This window comes from Nyctibius grandis, chromosome 30 (genome assembly GCF_013368605.1).
Source record: "Nyctibius grandis isolate bNycGra1 chromosome 30, bNycGra1.pri, whole genome shotgun sequence".
NCBI lineage: Eukaryota > Metazoa > Chordata > Aves > Nyctibiiformes > Nyctibiidae > Nyctibius > Nyctibius grandis.
The window spans coordinates 1,103,463-1,127,499 of record NC_090687.1 but is presented as its reverse complement, the minus strand read 5'-3'; the positions used below and the strand labels follow the sequence as shown (position 1 = coordinate 1,127,499).

Sequence of the window (24,037 nt, the reverse complement as noted above, 5' to 3'; positions counted from 1 at the left end):
CGTGCCGGGATTCATGCGTTCACCTTCGTCTGCCCTCTTTCCCCATTTATCAGCGAGAACTCCGTGAGCAGGATAAATGTTCACACTCTGTAAGTGCTTCTGCTGCTTTCCCTGAGCCTGGGGACTTTCTGTCTTTGGACTTTGTTTTTGTGGAGGAGGCGCAACTCCAGCATCTCTGCCAGAGCCCTCCCGAGAGCCCGGTGCCCGCGTCGCCCCTGTTCATGGTGTGCGGGGTCAGCGTAGCGGGTGGGCAAGAGGGTGCCCGGGGCTCCTCTCCCCTGCGGGACATGGAGGGGGTGGTCTTGTGGCATCGTAGGGACAGAGCATGCCTGTGTGCTGGGGTCTGGTCGGGGAAGGGTGACCACCAGTGAGGGCCCCCGCGGGGTGCGCGGGAGCTGGGGACAGCCCTGTGGGGTCTGGGGAGAGCTCCCCGCTGGCTGGGCATTTGGTTCGATGCCTACAATGGAGCTGGGAAAAAAGGTTCTTTTAAGGAAGAAACCATCATATTTTGAATAAATGAACAGTGGTGGTGTCACCATCTCTGGAGGGGTTTAAGAAAAGACTGGCCATGGCACTTAGTGCCATGGTCTAGTTGCCATGGTGGTGTCAGGGCAATGGTTGGACTCGATGAGCCCAGAGGGCTCTTCCAACCTCATTGATCCTGTGATCCTGTGTCTGGCCCCACAGTGTTTCCTTTTCCCTTTTTAACAGTTACATTTCAGTAGGTGTTGAAGTGGAAGCGTTGCTATAAAACCCAGCCCCAGCGCTTGAGTTCAGAACTGCTGATGTGAGATGTGATGTTTTTCCCCCGTGTTTCCCTGAAGCGGCGTGGGAGGCCGGCAGTGGCTCTGCCCGCTCACCAGCCTGGACCGACCAGGAGGTGTCGGGGGTGCTGGGGGGGGTGTGTGGCACTGGAGTAAACGCCTGGTGGGCGAGAGGCTGGCGGTGGTGTCGGCGGTGGCCCGGTGTGACACCGCCTGTTGCCCACCGGCGCGCTCAGGGCTCAGCAGGCAGCTGCTGCCACGAAAAGGCCTTTTTTTGGGAAATCTCTAACCGACCCCCAGCCCAGTGGGGTGGGTGCTGAAGGCAGGGCTGGGTCCTGGGGCAGCGGGACTCGGAGGGGGCAATGGGTGCTGGGTGCTCCTCCTCCAGGTAGCTCCTGTGAGGTGTTCCCCTGAGGCCCCCCCTGTGTTTCGTGGTGTTGGGGTGTGCGACCTCCTCTCCTGCCCCTCCCGGCAGCCCCCGGAGCCTGTGTCACCGCCCTAACTGAAGTGCAGTTTTGCAGGGACAGGAGCAATTATTCCCGTGATTGTGGTTGGGTGATGGGTGCTGCTGGAGAGATGGCAGGAGAGGAAGCTTTTGCAAACCAGCTGGTGCAAATCATGGTATTTACCAGCTCACGGCTGAGCTTGGCAAGGTATTTTTATAGCTTCACATCGTTTGATGGTTTTTTTTTTTTTCCCTTTTCTGAACTTGCAAGCTGAATGCTGTTTTGGTTTTTGTTTTCCTTTGAAAGTGTTTCACAGCCAGATAAAAGATGCTCTGTTTTCAGCTGTCATCCTCTGCTCTTCAGCCCCTGTTACCTTTTAACAGTGTGAAGCTGGTTTTGTGGAGGCTTGGCTTGAATGAGGAAGAGAGATGTCACGTGGCTGAACTCCTCCTGCATGGGGACAGCAGCTGGGCTCTGTGCAGGCAGCACAAGGGGATGCTGCTGCCTCATCTCTGGTCCCAAATGGGGTCTGCTCTCGGGAGACCCCCCCTGCAGTGCTGCGTCCAGCTCTGGGGCCCCAACAGAAGGACACGGAGCTGTTGGAGCGAGTCCAGAGGAGGCCACAAAGATGCTCAGAGGGCTGGAGCCCCTCTGCTCTGGAGACAGGCTGAGAGAGCTGGGGCTGTTCAGGCTGGAGAAGAGAAGGCTGCGGGGAGACCTTCTAGCACCTTCCAGTGCCTGAAGGGGCTACAGGAAAGCTGGAGAGGGACTTTTTACAAGGGCATGGAGTGACAGGACGAGGGGGAATGGTTTTAAACTGAAAGAGGGGAGATTGAGATGAGATCTGAGGAAGAAATTCTTTGGTGTGAGGGTGGTGAGAGCCTGTCCCAGGTTGCCCAGAGCAGCTGTGGCTGCCCCCTCCCTGGCAGTGTTCAAGGCCAGGTTGGATGGGGCTTGGAGCAACCTGGTGTGGTGGAAGGTGTCCCTGCCTGTGGCAGGGGGTTGGAATGAGATGAGCTTTAAGGTCCCTTCCAACCCAAACCATTCTGTGATTGTCCCCCTGTGCCTGTCACCTTACACCCAGCTGGGTCTCTGCAAGCTGTTTCAGGGAATGGATGTGGGTGTTTTGTTTAGTTTATTTTCAGTTTTGCAGCCATTGCTCTCGGTAAGAGGCCGTGCCGGTCGGCTGCGAAGGAGATGCACGCGGCCTTCGCCCTCCTCCCCGAGCAGAGGCGCATCTGCCCTCGCCCCAGTACCAAAAGAGGCTTGTGGTGGGTGATGGCTCCTCCTGGCTTGTAGCATCGCTCGTTTTCCTGAATCCAGCTGCAACCTTTGCCGAGTTTTTAAGGTCAGGTTGCTAAGTTACACCTCCTTGGAGGAGCAGGCTGAGCAGCGCGTTACAGGCAGGAGCAGCCGCTGGCTGGGAAGATCTGGGAGCGGTGTCCCTTTGCAGTCACCGCCTTCTCCTGGCCCCTGTCCCTGCCACCCTCGGTCAGTCCCGGGCTAATCTTGGTACCTCGTTTAGCTGTTCTTCCCCAGACCTTCAGCTTTATGAGGTTCCTTTGCTCAGCAGATTCAGTGAAGTGATTGCCTGAGGGTGCAGAGGAGCCACCAACCTGTGCAACGCTGTGCGGTCCCGCAGGACAGGGAGCAGCCGTTTGGCTTCTCCATCTTCTGTTTTTGAATCCTTAGTTGCCTTTTGGGGCTGTGAGCGCTTTGGGACGTGCGTTATCCCCCTCAGAGCTTGGAAATGGCCTCAAATATTGGGGCGTATGGCTGTCACCAAGCCACAGTGCTGGAGCAGGCAGGTGAGGTCTGGAGCAGGCAGTGCCCTGCTCCTCTGCCCCTCTCCCTTTTTGGCCTTGCTCCCTGGCTTAACCTCCTCCTGCTGTTCCCAGTTTCCACGAGTAGCCTGGCTCTGGCTCTGGGAAGGTGGGGGAAGCTGGATTAGCCCAGTGCCTGCTCGGTTTGTCTGAGAGCTGCTGGGCCTGGGTGCTGTGGCGGAGCAAGGGCTTCCCCCTTCCCAGGAACGGGACATCTCTGGAGGGGTCACTGTCCTCGGGCACTTCCAGGAGGTACATGGCAGGTTTTCTCACTTACTTCCCTGGCAACTCATGTAAATCAGTGAGGCTTATTGGGGTCCTTTTTGGATTGTGTCAGTAGTGGCTTTAGGGTTATTTTTCCCTCCTGCTTTGCCATCTCTGTTGTGTTGCTGGGTTTCTGCTCTGGCTGGAATGGTGGTGACTCCTCCATCCTTCCCTCGGGTAAGGTGGAGGCTCTCTCCACTCTCTTTCCACATGGGGCTGAGATAACCCTTCAGGTTGGGCTGGGAAGTGGCCTCTGGAGAGCAGCTTCGCCCATACTGAATAAGCGGGAGGAGAGGCTGGGGGTGGGTGTGCAGTTGCTTGCAGGAGGGGTGCAGGGTCTGGCTTCCCCTGGCTTCACTTGCATTAACCTGTTCTGTCTCCGTCCCTTCCCTTTGGCTCTGCTCAGCCCTTTCCCTCTCTTTCCCTGGGGTGACGGAAAAGCCATCCTGTAAGGACATCACCATGGGGAAGACGCTGGACACAGCGTGTCTTTTGAGATGTGTTCTGCCTCTTTCCCCCTTTTTTTGGTCCCAGGGGCTGTTTTTGTGAGCCTCTGTTTGCAGTAAGAGCCTGGGGAAGCAGCACCTGCGTCCCTCGGGTGTCACGGGCTACGGCTTGGGTGGGGGATGCTGGAGCAGTCAGCTGGGCTTGCACCCTGCCTGTGCAGGCTGTCCCCAGGGCTGGTGGCTGTCCCCAGCCCTGGGGGCTGTTCTCACATTTCCCCATCTGGCCCTGGACTGGGAGTGATGGAGCTGTCACTGCGCTCCCGCCTCAGCTCTCGCACGCAGCCAGAAGGGTTTTTCCACCCTTGTCGAGACTTGATAACGTGCTCTCCTTTCTACCAAAATGCTGAACAGCAGCTAAATATAGGCCGTAGCAACATTGATTGTGGCTTTTCTAATTGAGTTTTACACTCCATCAGGGATTTTTATTAATGGGATGTGGCATCCTTGATAACGCCTCGCTGTGGAGCCCGCTGGGCAAGCGTACGTAGATGCAACGTGACTTCCCGGTGGCATCGGGTCCCAGCTGACAGTGGCTGCTGGGGCCTCTGGCGTCGTCCCACAGAGTGTGCTCGGGAATTCGAGTCCGGATTTCAGATCTAAACAGGTTTTGAGTTGTTTTGCTCTTTCTGACACAAATCATTGTCTGCAGCTACACAACCTCACAAGTGCTCCTCGAATTCTTCCCTTTTTACCGCCGTGTGATTTGTGCGAGTGGCACCGTGGGTGCGAAGGGGTGTTAGCACTGAAAATGCTAACGACGCTCTGCAGGTGCTGGAGCTCAGCGCAGGTGTGTTTGAAAAGCACCGAGATTTACATGCCAGAGAAAAGGGATGTTTTGAACTCTGGCAGAGCCCAGGACTCATTTATGCAGCACAGCGACGTGTTAAGTTGCATCCCTGTTGTCTTGTGCCACTGAAATGTGTTACAGTGAGGGGTGCGTAGGTTTTACTGAAATAGAAGCGACTCGAGATGCTAATTCTGGCTTTGTATCTCCTGGCATAGCTTTTTTTCGCGTCGATGTGAGTGAAGCGTGGGGCTCGGAGTGGGCAGAATCACAGAATCAACCAGGCTGGAAGAGCCCTCTGGGCTCATCGAGTCCAACCATTGCCCTGACACCACCATGGCAACTAGACCAGGGCACTAAGTGCCATGTCCAGTCTTTTCTTAAACCCCTCCAGAGCTGATGACTCCACCACCTCCCTGGGCAGCCCCTTCCAATGGCTAATGACCCTTGCTGAGAAGAAATGCTTCCTAATGTCCAACCTGAACCTCCCCTGGCGAAGCTTGAGGCTGTGTCCTCTTGTCCTATCGCTGGTTGCCTGGGAGAAGAGGCCGACTCCCACTGTGCTACAACCTCCCTTCAGGTAGTTGTAGACTGCACTAAGGTCACCTCTGAGCCTCCTCTTCTCCAGGCTAAACACCCCCAGCTCCCTCAGCCGTTCCTCATAGGTCAGACCCTCCAGACCCTTCACCAGGATGGTGCTGTGCTCCTGGTGCAGCGACGGCGGTGCCTCCCCAGGGCCGGGGCAGTGCCATCCCTGCAGCCACGCCGGTCCCCAGAGTGCTCAGTGACAACTCTTTGGAGCCGAGCAGCATCACCTGGGAATCAAGGGCCAATGCAAGTAAGAAATTAATCCATTTCTGAGCCTAAATGTTGAATTGTGGTCCCGATCCCTGCTCCCACGGATACAGCTTTGGGGGTCTGGGTGAGAGGCTGCGGCGGTGGGCGCAGGGGCTGCTGTGGCTCCTGCCCTCCACCCGTGTGCCCGCTGCGTTAATGTCCCCCCGGAGATGGCTGCACCACGCCGTCCCTCTGTCGCTGCTCACCCGTGAATTACGTCGGGTGCCGACTCGTCGGGAGCTGCTGTCACATTTGTCAAGGGAGTGAAAAACGATCGTCATAAACATCGTGGTGACGGGCAGCCACCGAGGGTCAGGAGCTCTGGCGTGATAGACTCTCCCTGCGTGACCTTGAGGGCCCCTGAGGGGAAATAGGGTAAAATTTAGTGCTGTTGCGTGCAGGGAGGCAGAGAGCTCGCCCTGCCCTCCGCACCGGGAGCTCGGCTCTGCGTGATGCTCCGGGCTGGGAGGGGGATGCTGGGTCTGAGCTGGAGGGAGGCGTGGGGAAATAACCACGGAGAATGAAAGCTCGTTTTGTGAGAGGAACCTGAAAGAACTGGCGTTAATCAGCCTAGAAAAACGCCGGCTGCAAGGGGCTGTGAGTGCGGTGTGATGGAAATTAATCACGGGAGCAAACACCGGAGAGGTGGAGTGGTTATTGAAGCTAAAGGTTAATATTGGCACAAGAACAAATGAGCGTAAAGCAGCGAAGAATTGAATTCTGGATGGAAACGTGAAGGTTTGGTGCCGTTCGGTAGGAGATTTGGGAACAGCCTTGTGTGAGGAGGGGCCCTTTGAGCCCCCTTGGGGCGTGCTGGGGAGCGTGGCCAGGCTCAGGCGTGGGCTCTGTGACAGCGGGGACGGGGCTGGACAGCCTTGGGGTGACCCCAGCCTGCAGCCCTTGGCTCAGGGCGGTTCTGCCACATCTCCTCACACCGCAGCGGTGCTGGGCATCCCTTCCTTTTTATCATGTTTCTGGGATCTTTGGCCTGGGCCAGTGTCATCCCCGAGGATGGCACCTGAGGACCAGCCCTTGGGGGAGGCTGTGGGGTGAAGCAGGAGTAAGGGGACCTGCTCCCGTGCCCCACTGCGAGGCTCAGCGTATGCTGGAGTTTTGGAGGAGAAGGAGGCTCGTGGTCACACTGCTGGCACGTTGGTGTGCATGTTGGTCACCCCTGCAGCTTTTGAGCCCCATCAGCAGACTCAGTTGAGTTTTGACCCCACAGAGACCTTGAACTTGTGTTTCTACATGTTGCATGACACCTTTGTGACCTGTAGAGCGCCTGCTGCGTGAGTCTGGCTTGCTGTAGGCTGGACCTTCCCTATTGTGCATGTCCCTGGGAGCCTGAGTGAGCTGGTTTCCACCACAAAAACCATTCTGCTGTCTCAGATGATGCTCAGTGGGGTTTTGACTCTCTTAAAGGCAATTTGTATCACTTCAGTCTTGAACCCTCTGGTTTGTTTATTTGCTTCATTCTGATTATTGGTGAGTTTTGAGGAGGGGTGGGTGCTAGAACGCTCCATGTGCTGTTTATGCTGATCGTGGCTTGCAGCTCAAGATGCAAATCCTCATTAAAATACGCTGGCGAAGGGAGAAGGTTTTACTGAAATAGCAGCAGCTTTGCAAACGAAGGGTGGTTTGGTGTTGGGAAGGACCAGTGGCAGCCTCGTGTGTTACAGGAGAGTCCTGCCCTGAAGAAGCCATCCCACCTACTCAACGGGGTACACCCTGTGTTTTCTGCCCTCAAGGTCTCTGGACAGAAAACCGCAGCGCCCGCTCCTGGGGAAGTCCCGAACGCTGCCCAGCATCCCGCAGTCCCCGGTCCTGAGCAGGCTTCCCCTCCTCGACTCCACGACGTACAGGGAGGAGATGCCGGAGCAGAAGCCCTACAAGAAGCACTCGGCCTCCGACCGCCAGAAAGGCTGCACGGTCCCTTCTGCCGGTGAGTGCCCCAGCGCTGCCGTGAGCTTCCACTGGTCTGCCAGTGGGTCTGCAAAGTCCTAGCGAACCTTTCCTGATTCTCCAGGGGCACAAATAATGACATAAATCCAACCCTTCCTGGGTTTTTTTGCCCCTCTCTGAGCCTTTCTTTGAGCCTGTTACTTAAATCTCCCCATCTGTCATATTACGCCGATGAAAAAGTGGAGTCGGCTCGTGAAAGCCACGTGGTGCGGGGAGGTGATGCTCAGAGCCTTCTGCCTCGGGGTGAGTTGCAGCTCCTGGCCACACGTGCTGGGGCGAGCTGCTGCCTCGGTGGCTCTGGCCTCTGCAGCAGGTCAAAGTACCTCTTTTCTATGGCGTGAAGTGACTTGAGGGCACTTGTTGCTGGTCTCCGTCGGGAGCAGCGGCAGAAAGCAGCACTGCTGAGCTCTTCCCGCTGGCCTGGCCTGCGGTGGGGAGTTGCTGGAGCAAATGCTCCCCAGCCTGGCAGGGTGCGTTGGCCTTCAGAGCAGCTGAGGGGTTTTATCATGTTGTTCTACTCTTGTGCTGATCCTGGTGAAATACTAATGTGTCTGGGCCAGCTGCTCTGAACAAGTTTATTGACAAAACCGCTGACGGCCCAAGTGTTTCAGTGCCTTTGGTGCCAGTGGAATCACGCCGGGGCCATAAAAATGATGAGGAAAGGGATTATTAGCACTGAAGCAAAGATAAGGCCTGCAAGCCAGGGCTGGCAATCCAGTGCGAAATAAAACCCTCATAAAACAGCTCCCTTCAAACAGCACCCTTGGATTTTTTTATTTTTATTTTTTTTTAAATCTAACCCCTTCACAGTCAGATCACTGTGTGCTACCCAGGGGAGCAGCTGTCCAAACCCTGGATTGATTTGAGTGCTCTGCAGGCTGTGTTTCATTTCCTGGTGCTACTAATTCTCCTAAAAGTCGTGCATGGAATGGCTCTTGGCGCGTCGCTGAGCCCGCCCTGCTGCGCTCATCGCAGCGGGGCTCCCAGATGTGCTGCAGCACCCAAGCGACTGCTCTGCTGTGTGCGGGACCCGTGGTTTTCTTTTCAGCCCATCAAATTGTTAGAGTGGGTCTCGATGTGGGAGAGAGACCCATGGGAAAGCTTGTGTGGCTGGCTCCTGGGGACCCGAGGGAGTGGGACCCTTGTGAGTAGGTAGGTAATTGGAAGTGACTCCATTGAGAGCCCTGAGGAGAAGGACTTGGGGGTGATGGGTGACCAGAAGCTCACCATGAGCCGGCAACGTGCGCTGGCAGCCCAGAAAGCCACCCGTGTCCTGGGCTGCATCCCCAGCAGCGTGGCCAGCAGGGCGAGGGAGGGGATTCTGCCCCTCTGCTCCGCTCTCCTGAGACCCCCCTTGCAGTGCTGCGTCCAGCTCTGGGGCCCCAACAGAAGAAGGACATGGAGCTGTTGGAGCGAGTCCAGAGGAGGCCACGGAGATGCTCAGAGGGCTGGAGCCCCTCTGCTCTGGAGACAGGCTGAGAGAGCTGGGGCTGTTCAGGCTGGAGAAGAGAAGGCTGCGGGGAGACCTTCTAGCACCTTCCAGTGCCTGAAGGGGCTCCAGGAAAGCTGGAGAGGGACTTTTTACAAGGGCATGAAGTGATAGGACGAGGGGGAACGGTTTTAAACTGAAAGAGGGGAGATTGAGATGAGATCTGAGGAAGAAATTCTTTGCTGTGAGGGTGGTGAGAGCCTGGCCCAGGTTGGCCAGAGAAGCTGTGGCTGCCCCCTCCCTGGCAGTGTTCAAGGCCAGGCTGGATGGGGCTTGGAGCAACCTGGTCTGGTGGAAGGTGTCCCTGCCCATGGCAGGGGGGTTGGAACTGGATGAGCTTTACGGTCCCTTCCCACCCAAACCAGTCTGTGGTTGCTTGCAATCGAAGCTGGCTGGTGATGCTCTGTGAGCCCTCGGGATTTCCTGCGTCATGGTTTGCAGACCTGAATAAATGGTGGAGATCTGCCTCCTGGTAGAGGGCCAAACAAAGTGCTTTGGAGCACTTTTCCCTGAGACATCATCTACTGTGAAGCATCCAGAGCACCCTTCGGCACCCAGCAGGTCTTGTGCTGGTGCCTCCAGGGAGCTGAGGTGGAGGGAGGGAGTGGGAGTCTGGTGTAAGACTGTGGGACAGTCACCCTAGAGCAGACCCTGTGCCCAGCCCTCCCTGCGCAGCGGGGGAAAGGAGGAGCCCTGATTGCACGTAACGAGTGTTTAGGATGTTGCTTTATTCATGACTGGAAGGTGCTGAGGATGCCAGGAGGAGGGAGGAGTATGAAAACCCTTGTAGGTTGGAAGGCTCCTTCCAAAGCCAGAGCCTTGGATGAATGAACGAGTCGTTGTTTTCTGTCCAGGTTCTTTTCCTGGCTCCTTGATACTCAGTTAGGAACTGCTAATTAGCTACTCATTAAAGCTATCAGCATGCTATCATGGAGGAAATAAAAACCCAAGCTTTTCTCAGCATTGCCTGGTTATTGTGTCAGCATCTCGCAGCCCAGATCACAGGCTTGGCTGTATTTGCCTGTAATACACAGCTCGAGACTGGGCTGAGCCCTGGGACAGCAGCGGTGGCCTCGCTGGGTGCAGAAGGTCTGGCCGTGCTTGCAGGGATGCAGTGACCCTCAAGCCTCGGGGATCACACTGTTGGCAGGGGGTGACATCGGGGCAGCAGGACAAGAGCGGGGCAGCACGTGGCGCAGGAGGTTAACGAGCTGCTGAGGAAAGCAGGAGGCCCACGAGGACTCATGGATGAGAGCTGGGCTGCGGGGTGTCAGGAGGGAGAGAAGACCCTTTCCTTAAAGAACTTGTGAGTTTACTTTGAGTGGATGCCACCGCTCAGTGTTGGAGGGGGGGACACATGGCAGAGCTTGTGGGCGAGGTGGGAAGCTCATCTTGAGGGAGAGATCACCACTCTGTGGGGAAAAACCTGGGCTCTGGCTCGCTGCTGTCCTTGGAGCTGAGAGCAGAGGAGTCGCCCAGTGAGGTGGGAGAAGGTGTTGTCTGCGTGGATGAGGTGCACCATCCTCATCTGAGCACCGGGACATGTTTTGTGCCTTTTGCTTTGTGCCCTGCGGTTCCAGCATGGCAGCACTGGAGGGGAGCGCCCAGTTGCTCCGTGGGAGGTCACAGGAGATTGTTCTGCTGTGGCACCACAGGTCCTTGTGCAGGCACTAAGGTGCCTGATGGGGAACTGGGGCCCCAAGGATGGCCAGGAGAGCTGAGCCGGTGGCTGGTGAGCCTGCCAAGCCCTCTCCTTCTCTCAAACCCAACCTTCTCACTCAGCGAGCCAGGGGGGTGGCGGGGCTGGTGAACTGGGCTGGGTTACCTGTTGGTCTGGTTCTGTTGTTCCCCTCAGGTAACCTGCAGTAAGTGGTGGTGGGGTCAGCTGGGACAGGCTCCGAGCTCTCCATCCTTCACCCCTCACCCAGAGCAGCACTCCTGGGTTAACCCCAAACTCCTGATGGCCGTGAGCCCGGGATGTAGTGAGGGGGAGGCAAGAGCAAACAGGGCCTGGCCAAGCAGGGGCAGGGGCAGCTCCTGCCTTGTCCAAACCATTATCTGTCTGGTGTCATGTCTTGCAGCGTGCTGAGAGGCCTCGCACGTGCTGGCAGCAGAGAAATGAGCTGCCTTTCGCTTGTCCTTCCTTCTTCTGTGCCCCTGTGAGGTTTTAGGGTGGGACTGAGAAATACTTCACAGCCTGCACAGGGAGGGCACGGCGTGTGTTTTGCACCTTGCAGTTCCCTCGGCCTTGCACCTGGAAGGAGCAGACCGTGCTGGAGCTCTTCACCTGCCTCCTCTCTCCCTTGTCTGTTGTACAACATGCTGAGCTCTTCAGAAACTGGCTCCGTGCCCCACTGTGAAGCTGGGGGAAGCTAACTGGTAGCATGGTTGGTGTGAGCTTGTTGGGAATTATACCCGTGGGAGGAAAAGAAAGAAGCCGAGAGGAAGTGGCTGGACTTGAGCTTAGACCAGGACCCTGGAATTAATTTTCCTGATACAGGGACATTTTGGGTGGCCTTCCACAACATCTTGCATCGCTGTTGAACTTAGCATGGGCACATGGCCCCCTTCTGAAACAGCTTTGCTTGTGGAGATGCCCATCCTGTGCTTTCAGCCGAGGGTCGTGCTGGTCCCCGCGCTCTTCTCCCTCGTGATGTGCTGTTTGACAAGCGAAAGGCTCCTGGCTCTGAGACTTCAGCCCGGTACCTGGACAACGTGCCACCCCGCCGAGCAAGAGGAACAGAAGAGCCTTTTTGCACCAGCCCGTGCATTGGTGCTGAGGAGAACCTCGCAGCGCTGAGGGATCAGCCTGTCTGTGCTGAGAGAGAAAGTACTGGAGAGACAACAGGTCTTTGTCCCTCCTGCCCTCTCTGTCCTTTGGTGCGTCGTGTCCTCCCCAACACTTCAAATTCAGAAAGAAGAAAGATTTTGCAGCAATTGTTATTGCCAAGCCCAAGAAGAAGATGCTTTATCTTTTAGAGGTGCTAATGTTGGTGGGCACAGCTGTGGGTGGCAGAGAGGTGAGCAGCTTCAAGGCAGAAGAGCATAAGGATGGTTGGCCTCCAGCCTGTGGGCTTGCTCCTGTCCCTGGTGTTTCCTCTCCAGGGACTTCTTGATCTTTCCCTTCTGACTGTTCTGGGCTTGTACATTGATTTACTTGTTTGGTAGAAATCAGGAACAAGCTCCTTCAGCACACAGCAAAGCTTTTTGGGGTCAACAAGGTCCTGGCTCCCTCTGTAGTGGCTCCTCATGCCTGGGGGAGGAGGGATCGTAGCCCTTCTGCCTGAGCAGGGGAGAGGTTTGGAGGGGGTCACCTCTCGGGTGGGCCAGGGAGCAGCTCTGCTGCTGGTCCTGCTCCAGGAACTGCGCTGGAGGATGCAGCTGCTTGTAGCCCCTTGGAAAGAGATGAGACCAAGAGCAGCAGAATCCAGGGGAAACTGGGATCCACGAGAGCAGATGTGACCCTGTGGGGCTTTGAACCAGAACTCCTTCATCCTCAGGAGAGGTGTCCCACGCGGAGGAGCGGGTGCGGTGGGTGGCTGTCCTTTCCCTTTACCCTGCCAGCTGGGCTACCTTCAGCACGTAGCCTTGGCCCTCCCTCACCCGGGGTGGCAGAGCTGTGGTGGCCTTGTCTGGGCATGCCGTGGGGCTGGGAAGGGACGCCCTTGGGGACAGAGGGTGGTTCCTCCTTCCACGTGCGGTTTTCCTGCGTGTTGGCGGGTCCCCTCCCGGGCTCGGTGCCTGTGTCGCGGTGTTCCCCACTGCGTCCCCGGAGTGATGCTCTCTCACGATGGCGGGCTCCGATTGATGTGTTTGTGCCTTGAATAATCACAGCTTTCAAACAGCAGTTTCTGTGTTGTAGGAGTTGACATTTGGAGAGGAGCAGCAGCTTATTAAATTGAAAGTAGAGGAGGGAAAAAAAGAAGACGTGATGCCAGGTAGTGCTGTGCTCCAGGTTGCCTCTTTGTTGGCATTTTTAAGCTCTCTGCCTTTCTCTTCTTCCCTCTTGTCCTCTTGGTTCTGCTGGTTTCAGTTTGGTGCCTTCAGATCCCCTGGCAGGACTTTGAACTGTCTTTACACCTTAAAAACTCGGGGAGCTTGGGGAAGAGACGCTTTTGTTGAGACACAGAAGATGGAGCGGCCGGTCTCTGCTCTGAGGCTGCAGTGTCCAGCCTGTCTCTCATCATGTTCAATGTAAAACCCACAGCCTTGCTGGGTAAACTGGACTTTGCTCATTGGGTGGCTGGTTTTCACCTTAAGGCCTTTATTTGCTTTAAACTCTGGAAGTATTTTGCTCCTCAGCCCTGGCATAGCAAGGTCATGGTCATTCATGCCCGTGGATGCTGGGTTTTTCAGCAACTGGAGACAAACCATCTTGCCTTGGGAAGAGGCTGCAGGAGGGGGAGAGTTTCTGAAGACAATCACGTCTTCCAGAGGGCTGGAGCCCCTCTGCTCTGGAGACAGGCTGAGAGAGTTGGGGCTGTTCAGCCTGGAGAAGAGAAGGCTCCAGGGAGACCTTCTAGCACCTTCCAGTGCCTGAAGGGGCTACAGGAAAGCTGGAGAGGGGCTTTTTACAAGGGCATGGAGTGACAGGACGAGGGGGAACGGTTGTAAACTGTAAGAGGGGAGACTGAGATGAGATCTGAGGAAGAAATTCTTTGCTGTGAGGGTGGTGAGACCCTGGCCCAGGTTGGCCAGAGCAGCTGTGGCTGCCCCCTCCCTGGCAGTGTTCAAGGCCAGGTTGGATGGGGCTTGGAGCAACCTGGTGTGGTGGAAGGTGTCCCTGCCCGTGGCAGGCGGTTGGAACTGGATGGGCTTTAAGGTCCCTTCCAACCCAAACCCTTCTGTGATCCTATGTGAGATGCCCTTTTGGGCTGCAATGGCCAATAATTGATCATTTTTACAAGCATTGAGCAAGAGGGTCTTACTGCTTATTTGTTGTGGCTGTTGAGAGGTGAGTTTGGCTTGGGGGTGGCAAGCAGGGCGAACTCCAGCTGTAAAGATGAGATGGGCAACAAAGAGCACGCAGCATCCAAGCTGCTCAGAAAAAAGCAGAGCGGTGATATTATGGAGATGTTTCCTGGGGTGTTTTGTTATTTTTCCCTTTTGTTGCAATAAAATACAGTCAGTCCTGCCCCGGGAGCGCCAGCTCCACGTGATGCCGGCTCTTGGCCGTGCCATAAAGAACTTTCTGGAGCAGGAGACGGCAGTAAAATCCTTTTGCAATTTGCATCATTTGCAGTGCCTCAGTTTCCCCATTCACAAAGCAAGATTTATGATCATCAGCAAGTACAGAGCGTGTGAATACCTGCAGAAGAGAGGTTGGTACAGGCGTGTAGCATCAGTGCCAGCAGCAAGGACTCTGTGTAGTTCTGAGTGTAGGATTTTTATTCCTTTTAAAAAAAAAAACCAAACCCAAACATTTCCTTTTAATGTGGAAAGCCTTATTGGACTTGGCGTGATGAAGAATGAGTGAAATTTTTTTATTTCCTCATAAATGACTCTTTTAAATGGGATAACCCTATTAGAGTTAAAGAGAAGGAAGCTTTAAAGCATTAGGATTTTGGTCTGGTGATTGTTCTGAGTAATAACAGTTATACTGCAGTAGTGCCTGGAGGGCCTGACTCTGGCCAAGTCTTTGTTGCGCTCAACTGTATTTGACCTGTTCCTGACAGGAAGATGTTGGGGGCTGGACGGGGGGGAGCAGGGGCTGTTGCTGGGGGCAAGGGGTACACAGGGGCTTGTGGCAGGGATGTGCCCTCCGACCCCACTCTGAGTTCTGCAGCGCCCATACTTGGGCCCCTCGCTGCAAGACAGACCTGGAGGTGCTGGAGCGAGTCCAGAGAAGGGCAACGGAGCTGGTGAAGGGTCTGGAGCACAAGTGTGATGAGGAGCGGCTGAGGGACCTGGGGGGGTTTAGCCTGGAGAAAAGGAGGCTGAGGGGAGACCTTCTCACTCTTTACAAGTCCCTGAAAGGAGGGTGTAGCGAGGTGGGGGACGGTCTCTTCTCCCAGGCAGCAAGTGACAGGATGAGAGGAAACGGCCTCAAGTTGTGCCAGAGGAGGTTTAGATTGGAGATCAGGGACAATTTCTTCACTGAAAGGGCTGTCAAGCAAGCACTGGCACAGGCTGCCCAGGGCAGTGGTGGAGTCCCCATCCCTGGGGGGATTTAAAAGCCGTGTAGATGTGGTGCTGAGGGCCATGGGTTAGTGGTGGGCTGGGCAGTGCTGGGTTAACGGTTGGACTCGATGCTCTTAAAGGTCCTTTCCAACCCAAACGATTCTGTGATTCTATAAGCCGTGGTTTGGGATGGACACAGGGGGTCTGGGCTGTCCTCTGGGCATCCCCACTGGTGGGCTGGAGGGGTAGGACGTAGCCTGGGCTGTGGCCCTGATGGGGTGGCATGTCCTTCTGCTCCCCAGGGGAGGCCTGGCGGCTGGAGGATGACTGCACGGACCCCCCCAGGGACCCCCAGCTCGGCACGGCGGTGGAGGACGCCCCGTTCAGCTACTTCCGCACCCGCTCCTTCTACATGAGGAAGAGCCTCTCGGTCGACAACCACCTGGGCTCCCTCAGCTACGCCGTCCACCCGGCCGAGACGAAGGCTGAGCGCGTCAAGACCAAGCTGCGGCGGCAATTCGTGAGTATCGGGGTGTCTGCCCCCCACTGCGTTCACATGCACGCGGCTTCCCAAAAACACGGAGCAGAGGTATTTTGATGCGCAGCGTGAGCGAAACAAGAGAAAAAAGAGGCTGCTCCAGCCTGGTGGAGCAGATGGCGGCAGCAATTCGGGTGTGCCCACATCATGGCACAAACCCTGGCAGGGTTTCTGGCTTCCCGCAGGGTTTCTGGCTTCCCGCAGGGCTCTGCCCAGCTCGGAGGCGGCTGCTGCTCGGCCGGGTGGTGCGTGGGGCAAGTGCCTTGTCTCTGGGTGCTGCTGTCCGAAGTAGGAAAGAAGGTTGAGAGTAGGAAATGAGTTTTCCCGTCCTCTGCTTCGCCTGCACAGGCAGCTGGGTCTTTTTGAGGGTTTGCAGGTGGGCACAGTGAGGGGCTGGGGTGAGCAACGAGCCAGCGCTGAGACCCTGGGGCGGCTCAGCCCTTCCTGGCCCCTCAGAGCATCCTGGTGGCAGGGACACGTCTGGGCTGCGCCGCAGCTGCGGGAGGCTCTGATCAATGTTTGATGGGCTTTGCCTCTTCTCTTTCCCAGTGACACCCAATACAGGGGTTCGTATGGCCTTCCTCCTGCCTCGGCGTTGTAATGAGGGCTCGGGTGTCCCCGTGCTGAAAAGCCCTTGGTGTTGGGTGGAAATGGGTGAGAGCGTCGGTACAATGGGAGCGGAGGGGGGAGGCTGTCCCCTGGGCCGTGTCACTGCTCTGAGGGCGGTTGTGGGGGCTCGCCCTCTCTGCTTGTGCTCAGACCTTTGGACGGTGCCGCTCGTTTTCTCCCCGGGAGGACAGCTCTGCCCTCGGCAGCACACTGGCGCTTGTTTGCAGTGGGTGCCTGTGGGGGTGAGTCTGGGGGAGCTGGTCAGCACCCTGGCGCTGCCAGGGGCACCCGTGAGCCATGTCTGTGGGACCTGCTGCCTCGGGGAGCCGGTGAAGGCCTCAGGGATGGAGACAAACAGGAGCGGGATGGGATGTCCGAGGAGAGGCTGAGAGCCGTTGGATGCGGTTAAGATGAGGCGGTCCTGCTGCGGGGTAAGGCGCGTGTGTCCGCTTTGTCCGTCTGTCAGCCTGGGTCTGCAGCCCCCAGCTGCACCCTGGAGAGCAGGAGGGAGAGGAGGTCACCGAGATGTTGGGGACTGCTCCTCTTCTGGAGGTGGCCTTTTAGTATCTCTGTGGGATCTGTCACCCACAGCCTCCCTTCTGCAGCGGAGATGGGTGCAAAAGGTGTGGAAGGACTTGGGCTCTCAGCCCAGCCGGGGTCCTGGTGCCTGCAGGAGGGTGGGCTCTGCCCTTCCCCGTGGGGCCAGCCCTGCCCGTGGGGCCAGCCTGCTCCCTGCTCAGCTTCTTTCCTTGCCTGCATCACTTCTGGTGTGTTCTAACAGCTGAAAGCTGTTGTTGCTGGAGGCTTAGCCACGATTTTACCTTGTGAGAGCTCCTGAGAAAAACAGACTCATCCTACCTGGAAAGGGCATCAGCAGGGTCCTTCAGCAGAGGCCTGGGGCAGCGAGTGCAGGACGCTGAGCCGGCAGCTCGTTAGCTGAGGCTCGGGCCAGTACTGCACCAGTATTCCCCACACAGCTAGAGAGCTGGTTTTTAAATTCAAAGGAAAGGTCCTGCCAACCTGGAGAAGTTATTTCCAAGAAGAGGTAGCTAGTGCCGGGCTCCACGTCCTCGCAGGGTTGGGTAATGACCCTGCAGCTCCGAGCTGGAGGCGTTGTGGTTTCCCTGGGTCCATGCTGGGCCCAGCGCCGGCTCTCTGAGCGTGGCTGGGGAGCTGGTACCAGGTGAGCGCTGCTCTCCCCGTGCACGGCAGAGAGAGTGTGACTTGCCTTTTCTGCAGCAGCTCATCTGGGACCTTTTAGGAAAGTCCATATTTAAAGCTTGATCCATTTTTCCGGGCTGTTGCCCTTACCCATCTCGTACCGTTACATTTCTGGCTTTGCTCGTTCCGCTCTGACGCTCTGAGCCGCCTTTGCTCTGCGACGCAGCTGCTTGGCTTTGTGTTTTGGAGACTGCTGAGAGCGGGGGCAGAGGCTCCTCGTGCAGGGCTCTTGGGGGGGCAGCCGGGACCCTACGCTGGCAGGGTGGGTGGAGATGGGGCATCCTGCGTGTCCTGTGCCGGGCGGCTGCCTGGCGTCCGCTCGCTCAGGCTCTCTGCCTAACGAAGGCTTTGTGTTGGTCATGGGCATCTCCAGGGGAGAATTTATTGTCGCTCATCTGAACCCACGTGAGGTTTGCCCCCCTGGCACCCCTGGGGTGTGGCGTGCCGGGGCGTTGCAGAGGCATCTTTCCGCTTCCCTGCCAGCGTGGAGCAGCACCTGCAAATCCTGCCCCGGTCCCGGAGCGGCCGAGCACGCCTGCCTTCCCCGGGAGCGCGGCGGAGGGCGGATTCCCCCCGGCCACGTCGCTGGTGGCATGTGTCTGCGGTCCCACTGCTGGCGTGTGATGGATCTGCGCGTACAGATTACTTGAATTTGCATAATTTGCATTTTAAATGAATTCCACTTTTTGTGATTGTCAGAACGAGTTTCCTTTCTAATAAGCCTTTTCTTTCAGCTCCTCTAAGGCTGGTAACGTTGGCGACGTTTCTGCCTTTGAGAGGAGCGTTGGATTGCTTTGGACATCTGTCTCATGCGGATCCCTAGTGGGTCCGGCGGGTCCGTGCTCTGATGGCCATGGCCAGGGCTGGGACTGTGCTCTGAGACCTTGGTGTGTTGTTTTGAGGCACCCAGTGAAGGGCAAGGGACTGTTTGGGGTTTCATGCCCAGCTAGAGCTGCGCTGCCCCGAGACGGGCAGCGAGGAGCAGGGCTGGGACCTTCCGCAGTGGCCCTTGCCTGGGGGGAGGAGGAGAGTGACGAAGGCTGCGTTACAGGCTGTGGTGAAACATCTTGTCTTCGTAGGAGCCCTGATCATTAAAGGCAGAATTAACCTTATTAAAGTCAGTATTGGCCTCCTGGAGCGTTAAAGGAGTCACCCAGGCCTGAGTCACTCTGTGCTGACGGCTGGGATGGTCGGTGCAGATCACAGCCACGGCGGCCGCTCCAGCCCTGCCGGCCCCGGTGCTGCCCCGACTGGCCGGACGCTTCTGCTGGCTTTAATTCGTGTGTGCTTCAAGTAGGTGAGGCTCAGAGTTGTGTTGCTTACCTGACTGCGTTCTCATGCACTGATTTATTTTATTTTTTAATTATTGTTATTTTTTGTATGGTGTTTTTGCAAGCAGTCATTCTGTTATGAAATGTCTGTGTCCTCTGGGAAGGACAGAGCCCTGTTTGTCTTGGGAGCTCTACAGATGAGCTGAGCAGAGGTAATCCTTGCCTTACAGAACCCGGAATGAAGGAGAAAAGTCCAACCAGGATGGTAGAGCCTGGGAAAAGGGGGTGGTGAGGAGCCAAACTTGCTTTGTGGCAGAGACCTGATCAAATCTGGTGCTGACTGAAGATACTAACAGTGCCTGGGCTGTGGGAGGAGGCGGGTGCTGGCTGACACGTACCCATCCAGGTGTTCCTGTTCCTGTGGATTCTGGGTATCAGTCTAGAAACTCCTCCTGTTCCTGCTGGACCCTGCAGTGATGTCGGGGAGGTGGAGCGTGTGGGTCCGTGCAGAAGCCGCCTCGCCCCACAGCATTACCGCTCCATGGGCTGTGAATACCCCTGTGGGGGTTGTTGGTGCTGGGCAGACCCCGGAGCAGAACGGTTTCTGCTTAGTGGGACCCATCCCTGCGTTATCCCGAGAGTTTGGTCTCGTTCCTCAGTGTGCAGGGACTCGCCGAGGCTGTTGGCTGCAGTCCCTTATCCCCACGCAGCCGGTGCCGGGGGCTCTGGTGTGATGCTTTCGGTGATGGCAAAGCCAGGCTCAGCCCTGCTGTGATGCCACCGACGCCGGTGAAATCACAGCGGTGGTGACGCTCTCCTTGCTCTGGTTTGTTCGGTTGTGGTCCGACAGTGCCACAAAACCGCTCTCCCTCTCGTGCGTGATCTCAGAAGCTGTGACAGCAGCTTGTGGGGTCCCAGCGAATGCTTCGGCAGTGCTGGTAGTAGAAGCGGTGCCGGCCCGGGGAGGGGAGCGTGCGCTGGGGGTCTGGTCTGAGCATCCCCACCCGAAGGGAAGGGTGTCCTGGGGGAGGGATTAGAGGGGCAGCTCTGGGGGGAGCGCTCGAAGGTGGGCTGGTAGAGAGGGGGGTCCTGGTGGCATACGTGGACAGTGGCTTTGCAAAGCCAAACTGGGAGCAGGTATCTGTGATAACCAGCGTAAACTGAGCGAGGTGGGGTGGATGTGCCTACGGCTGCTGTTTGGGGTCGAGGATGTGTGGGGAATGCTTTGCGCTCCCGATACAGAGTGAAGTGGCCCTGAGATGCTGGGCAAGGTCAGTGCTGGCAGAAACGATCCTGCGTGCTGTTTGCCATAGGGAGCCGCTGCTGCAAGGGTGCGAGGGCATCTTCTTAGGGTGAGTCTTGCTCAACTAAGGTTGGTTCTGGGCCGCGCACTTCAAGAAAGATGTTGAGGTGTTGGAGCGAGTCCAGAGGAGGGCGACCAAGCTGGTGAAGGGTCTGGAGGGTCTGACCTCCGAGGAACAGCTGAGGGAGCTGGGGGTGTTTAGCCTGGAGAAGAGGAGGCTCAGAGGTGACCTTAGTGCAGTCTACAACTACCTGAAGGGAGGTTGTAGTGGAATGGGTGTTGGCCTCTTCTCCCAGGCAACCAGCGACAGGACAAGAGGACACAGCCTCAAGCTTTGCCAGGGGAGGTTCAGGTTGGACATTAGGAAGCATTTCTTCTCAGCAAGGGTCATTAGCCATTGGCAGGGGCTGCCCAGGGAGGTGGTGGAGTCACCATCTCTGGAGGGGTTTAAGAAAAGCCTGGACATGGCACTTAGTGCCCTGGTCTAGTTGCCATGGTGGTGTGAGGGCAATGGTTGGACTCGATGATCCCTGAGGGCTCTTCCAACCTCATCAATTCTGTGATTCTGTGATCTCAGAGGTGTTGCTGCGGTGCACCGGGAGGATGGCTGTATGGGGAAGGGATGGAGGGATGCAGCCTCACTCGGCGTTCACCCCAAACCTCCTTCTGTGGCATTGTGTGCAGGAAAGGATGGGTCTGGGTGAGATGTATAAATGGATGTTTTGTCTATTTTAAATGTCCAAAATGCAGGTCAGTCGAGGTTTTGTTTCTCTGGAGCAACATCTATCTGTATGAACGTCAGATTAATATTGCCGATATTCCTGAGCCATGTTTGGCTGCTGCTTTGTGCTCACCTTCCCAACCTTCCCATCCTTTCTGCGGTCAGTGGGGAACTTGTCTGTGAGAACAGGAAAAAGAAAACGAAATCCAAACATCACACGAAGCCAGATGGCCAGAAACGCTCCCAACCTGCTGGGACAGCGCTGGGCTGCCGTGCTTGCAGGGTTGATTCCCTGGAGCTCCGTGAACTTGGGTCGCTCCTGACCCTGCCCCGGCTTTGCGTGGCTTCCCCCAGTTCCCTTTGGGGGCTGTAAATTTGTGGCTGCAACGTCTGTGTGTGTTTAATCGCCCACTTTCCTCTGCAGCAGGGATGGGCAGAGGTTTACAGACTTAGGGGGTGAGGAAAGCACTGAGAACTTGGTACCTGGCACGCTGGGATGATGTACAGCCTGCAGCAGAGCGGTGTTTCACAGCGAGCTGCGAACGCATGAGAGGCGGCGTTTCTTTTTCCTTTCAGAAAATCCTGGCTCTGCCACAAATTCTCCTCCCATTGCAGAGGTTAGGTGAGCAGGGCACAGCCTGGGAGCTGCCTGCGGCACGGTGCTGCTGTTGGGGTGTCTTTCTGGTGGTCTCGGCTGTCCTGATGGTGCCCGTGCTGGCCTGCTGGGACGGCTGAAGGAGCCTTTGCCTGCGGTCAGGGCGCGTTCGTGGGCGAAGCCGGCGTGTTAGTGTGGAAAGGTTACAAGCTCCCACAACAACTTTGGCGACAGCAGAGATCACAGCCTGGTTGGGGTTGGAAGGGCCCTCTGGAGATCATCCAGCCCAACTCCCTGCCCAAGCAGGGTCACCCAGAGCACGTTGCACAGGGTCGTGTCCAGGCGGGTTTGGATATCTCCAGAGAAGGAGACTCCCCACCTCCCTGGGCAGCCTGTGCCAGGGCTCTGCCACCCTCACAGCAAAGAAGTTCCTCCTCATATTGAGATGGAACTTCCTGTGTCTCAGTTTGTGCCCGTTGCCCCTTGTCCTGTCACTGGGCACCACTGAGAAGAGTCTGGCCCCATCCCCTTGACACCCTCCCCTGAGGTATCTGTGAGCATTGATAAGATCCCCCCTCAGTCTGCTCTTCTCCAGCTGAACAGCCCCAGCTCCCTCAGCCTCTCCTGGTAGCAGAGATGCTCCAGCCCTCTGACCATCTCCGTACCCCTCCGCTGGACTCTCTCCAGTAGTTCCTTGTCTGTCTTGAACTGGGGGGCCCAGAACTGCACACAGTTACTCCAGGTGTGGCCTCACCAGGGCCGTGTAGAGGGGCAGGAGAACCTCCCTTGACCTGCTGCCCACACTCTTCCTCACGCACCCCAGGACACCATTGGCCTTCCTGGCCCCAAGGGCACATTGTTGGCTCATGGTGAACTTGTTGTCCCCCAGAACTCCCAGGTCCTTCTCTGCAGAGCTGCTCTCCAGTAGATCAGCCCCCAACCTGTACCGGTGCGTGGGGTTATTCCTCCCGAGGTGCAGGACCCTACACTTGCCTTTGTTGAACTCCATGAGGTTCCTCTCTGCCCAGCTCTCCAGCCTGGCCAGGTCTCGCTAATGGCAGTGCAGCCTTCTGGGGTATCGGCCACCCCTCCCAGTTTGGTGTCATCAGCGAACTGGCTGAGGGTACACTCTGTCCCTTCATCCATGTCATTGATGAATAAGTTGAACAGGACTGGACCCAGTACTGACCCCTGGGGAACACCGCTGGCTACAGGCCTCCAACCAGACTCAGCACCGCTGATCACAACCCTCAGAGCTCTGCCTTTCAGCCAGTTCTCCATCTACCTCACTGTCCACTCATCTAACCCACACTGCCTGAGCTTCCCTATGAGGATGTTGTGGGAGACGGTGTCAAAAGCCTTGCTGAAGTCAACATAGATGATGTCCACTGCTCTCCCCTCATCTACCCAGCTGGTCATGCCATCGTAGAAGGCCATCACATTGGTCAAGCATGATTTCCCCTTGGTGAACCCATGTTGGTGATCCTAGGTGAGAGCAGCGCTCCATCAGCAGAGGTTTAATGGCTTTTCAAAGGGGCAGTTGAAGACACCTGAAGTGCTTACCTCCATCGTGTGTGGTGTTTGGTCAGTGCCAACGCATGGCACGCAGCAGGTTCCCAACAGCTTGCGAACACCAGTGCACGTGCTTCCCTCTTCTGCTCTGCAAACCCTCGGTCCCTGGCCCTGTGGCAGATGGGTGCATCCGTGGGGTGGGTGTGTGGATGCCAACCAGTCTTGTAAAGCATTTACAGCCCGGTGGGGTACACCAACCTCCACCAGCAAACCTCTTCTGGTCGTGGGGACCCGCGGGCAGAACTGTGCTCCCTCTCTCAGATGGAAGGAGCAGGAATTCTGGTGTCAAGAGAGATTTTTCCAGTTCTGTGGAGGGAATTTACTCAGCAATTGTCTCTTAAGCCTGTTTGTTGTTTATTTAATGGTTAATACGGGACAAACCACGCTGCGTTTGTAAATCACCTGTAGGAAGCCTCTCCTGTTTGTTGGAAGCTATTTGAGACCTGCTGCTGAGCAGTCGCTCAGGGTTTGAGAGAACAGGCTCTGACAGTGCCTTAAAATAAACAGACAGTAGCTGTGAGCCCTGTGCTTGGGTCTGGAAGGTGTTTATCACCGAGGGACAGACTGTGGGTTTGATTTGAATGCTGCCAGTTGCAGGTGGGATGTCATTTTATACACTATGGATCAGTTTCCCAGGGCTCTTACATGAGAGGATGCAGGTTGGCTTTGCTCCTAACTCGGGTCTGTCCAGATAACTTCTACAAACTACTAGCAAATGGTCTCTAGATTCAAAATATTAATAACCACGATTAGAAACCGCTGCGATTTCCCTGCAAACCCGCCGTGTCTGCTCCCTCTGCTGGCTCTGCTCGGGGAAGGAGCAGCCTGGGCGCAGCCCGCGGGGCCGGGGATGCTGGCTGGGAGGTGCTGGAGGGAGCATCCAATGAGCTGGTGGAGAGACAAGCAGCGGCTTTGCAGCCTGCGATGTGTTAGCGTTGTGCTTCTGGGCAAATGCAGAGAAAGTGGCGGGGCTGAGGAGGAAAGCAGAGGCCTTGGCCAGCTTCCAATTTCCTTCCGCTTCTCCAGGCTAGACTTGCTAAAAATGTGCACTGCGTCCTTTAGATCACAGAACCACAGGCTGGTCTGGGTTGGAAGGGACCTTAAAGCTCATCCTGTTCCAACCCCCTGCCATGGGCAGGGACACCTTCCACCAGACCAGGTTGCTCCAAGCCCCATCCAACCTGGCCTTGAACACTGCCAGGGAGGGGGCAG

The 24,037-nt window shown here is 56.6% G+C and overlaps 1 protein-coding gene across 3 annotated transcripts in view; it reads left to right on the top strand.

Moving 5' to 3' along the window:
• The window catches only part of LOC137674621 (ankyrin repeat and fibronectin type-III domain-containing protein 1-like), a 262,483-nt gene that overhangs the window by 66,697 nt on the left and 171,749 nt on the right, over positions 1-24,037 (top strand). For all 3 annotated transcript variants that reach the window (XM_068420108.1, XM_068420106.1, XM_068420107.1), the window contains 2 exons: positions 7,173-7,366; positions 15,298-15,515. In XM_068420108.1, coding sequence (XP_068276209.1) covers positions 7,173-7,366; positions 15,298-15,515 — 412 coding nt within the window. The remainder of the gene's footprint in view (positions 1-7,172; positions 7,367-15,297; positions 15,516-24,037) is intronic.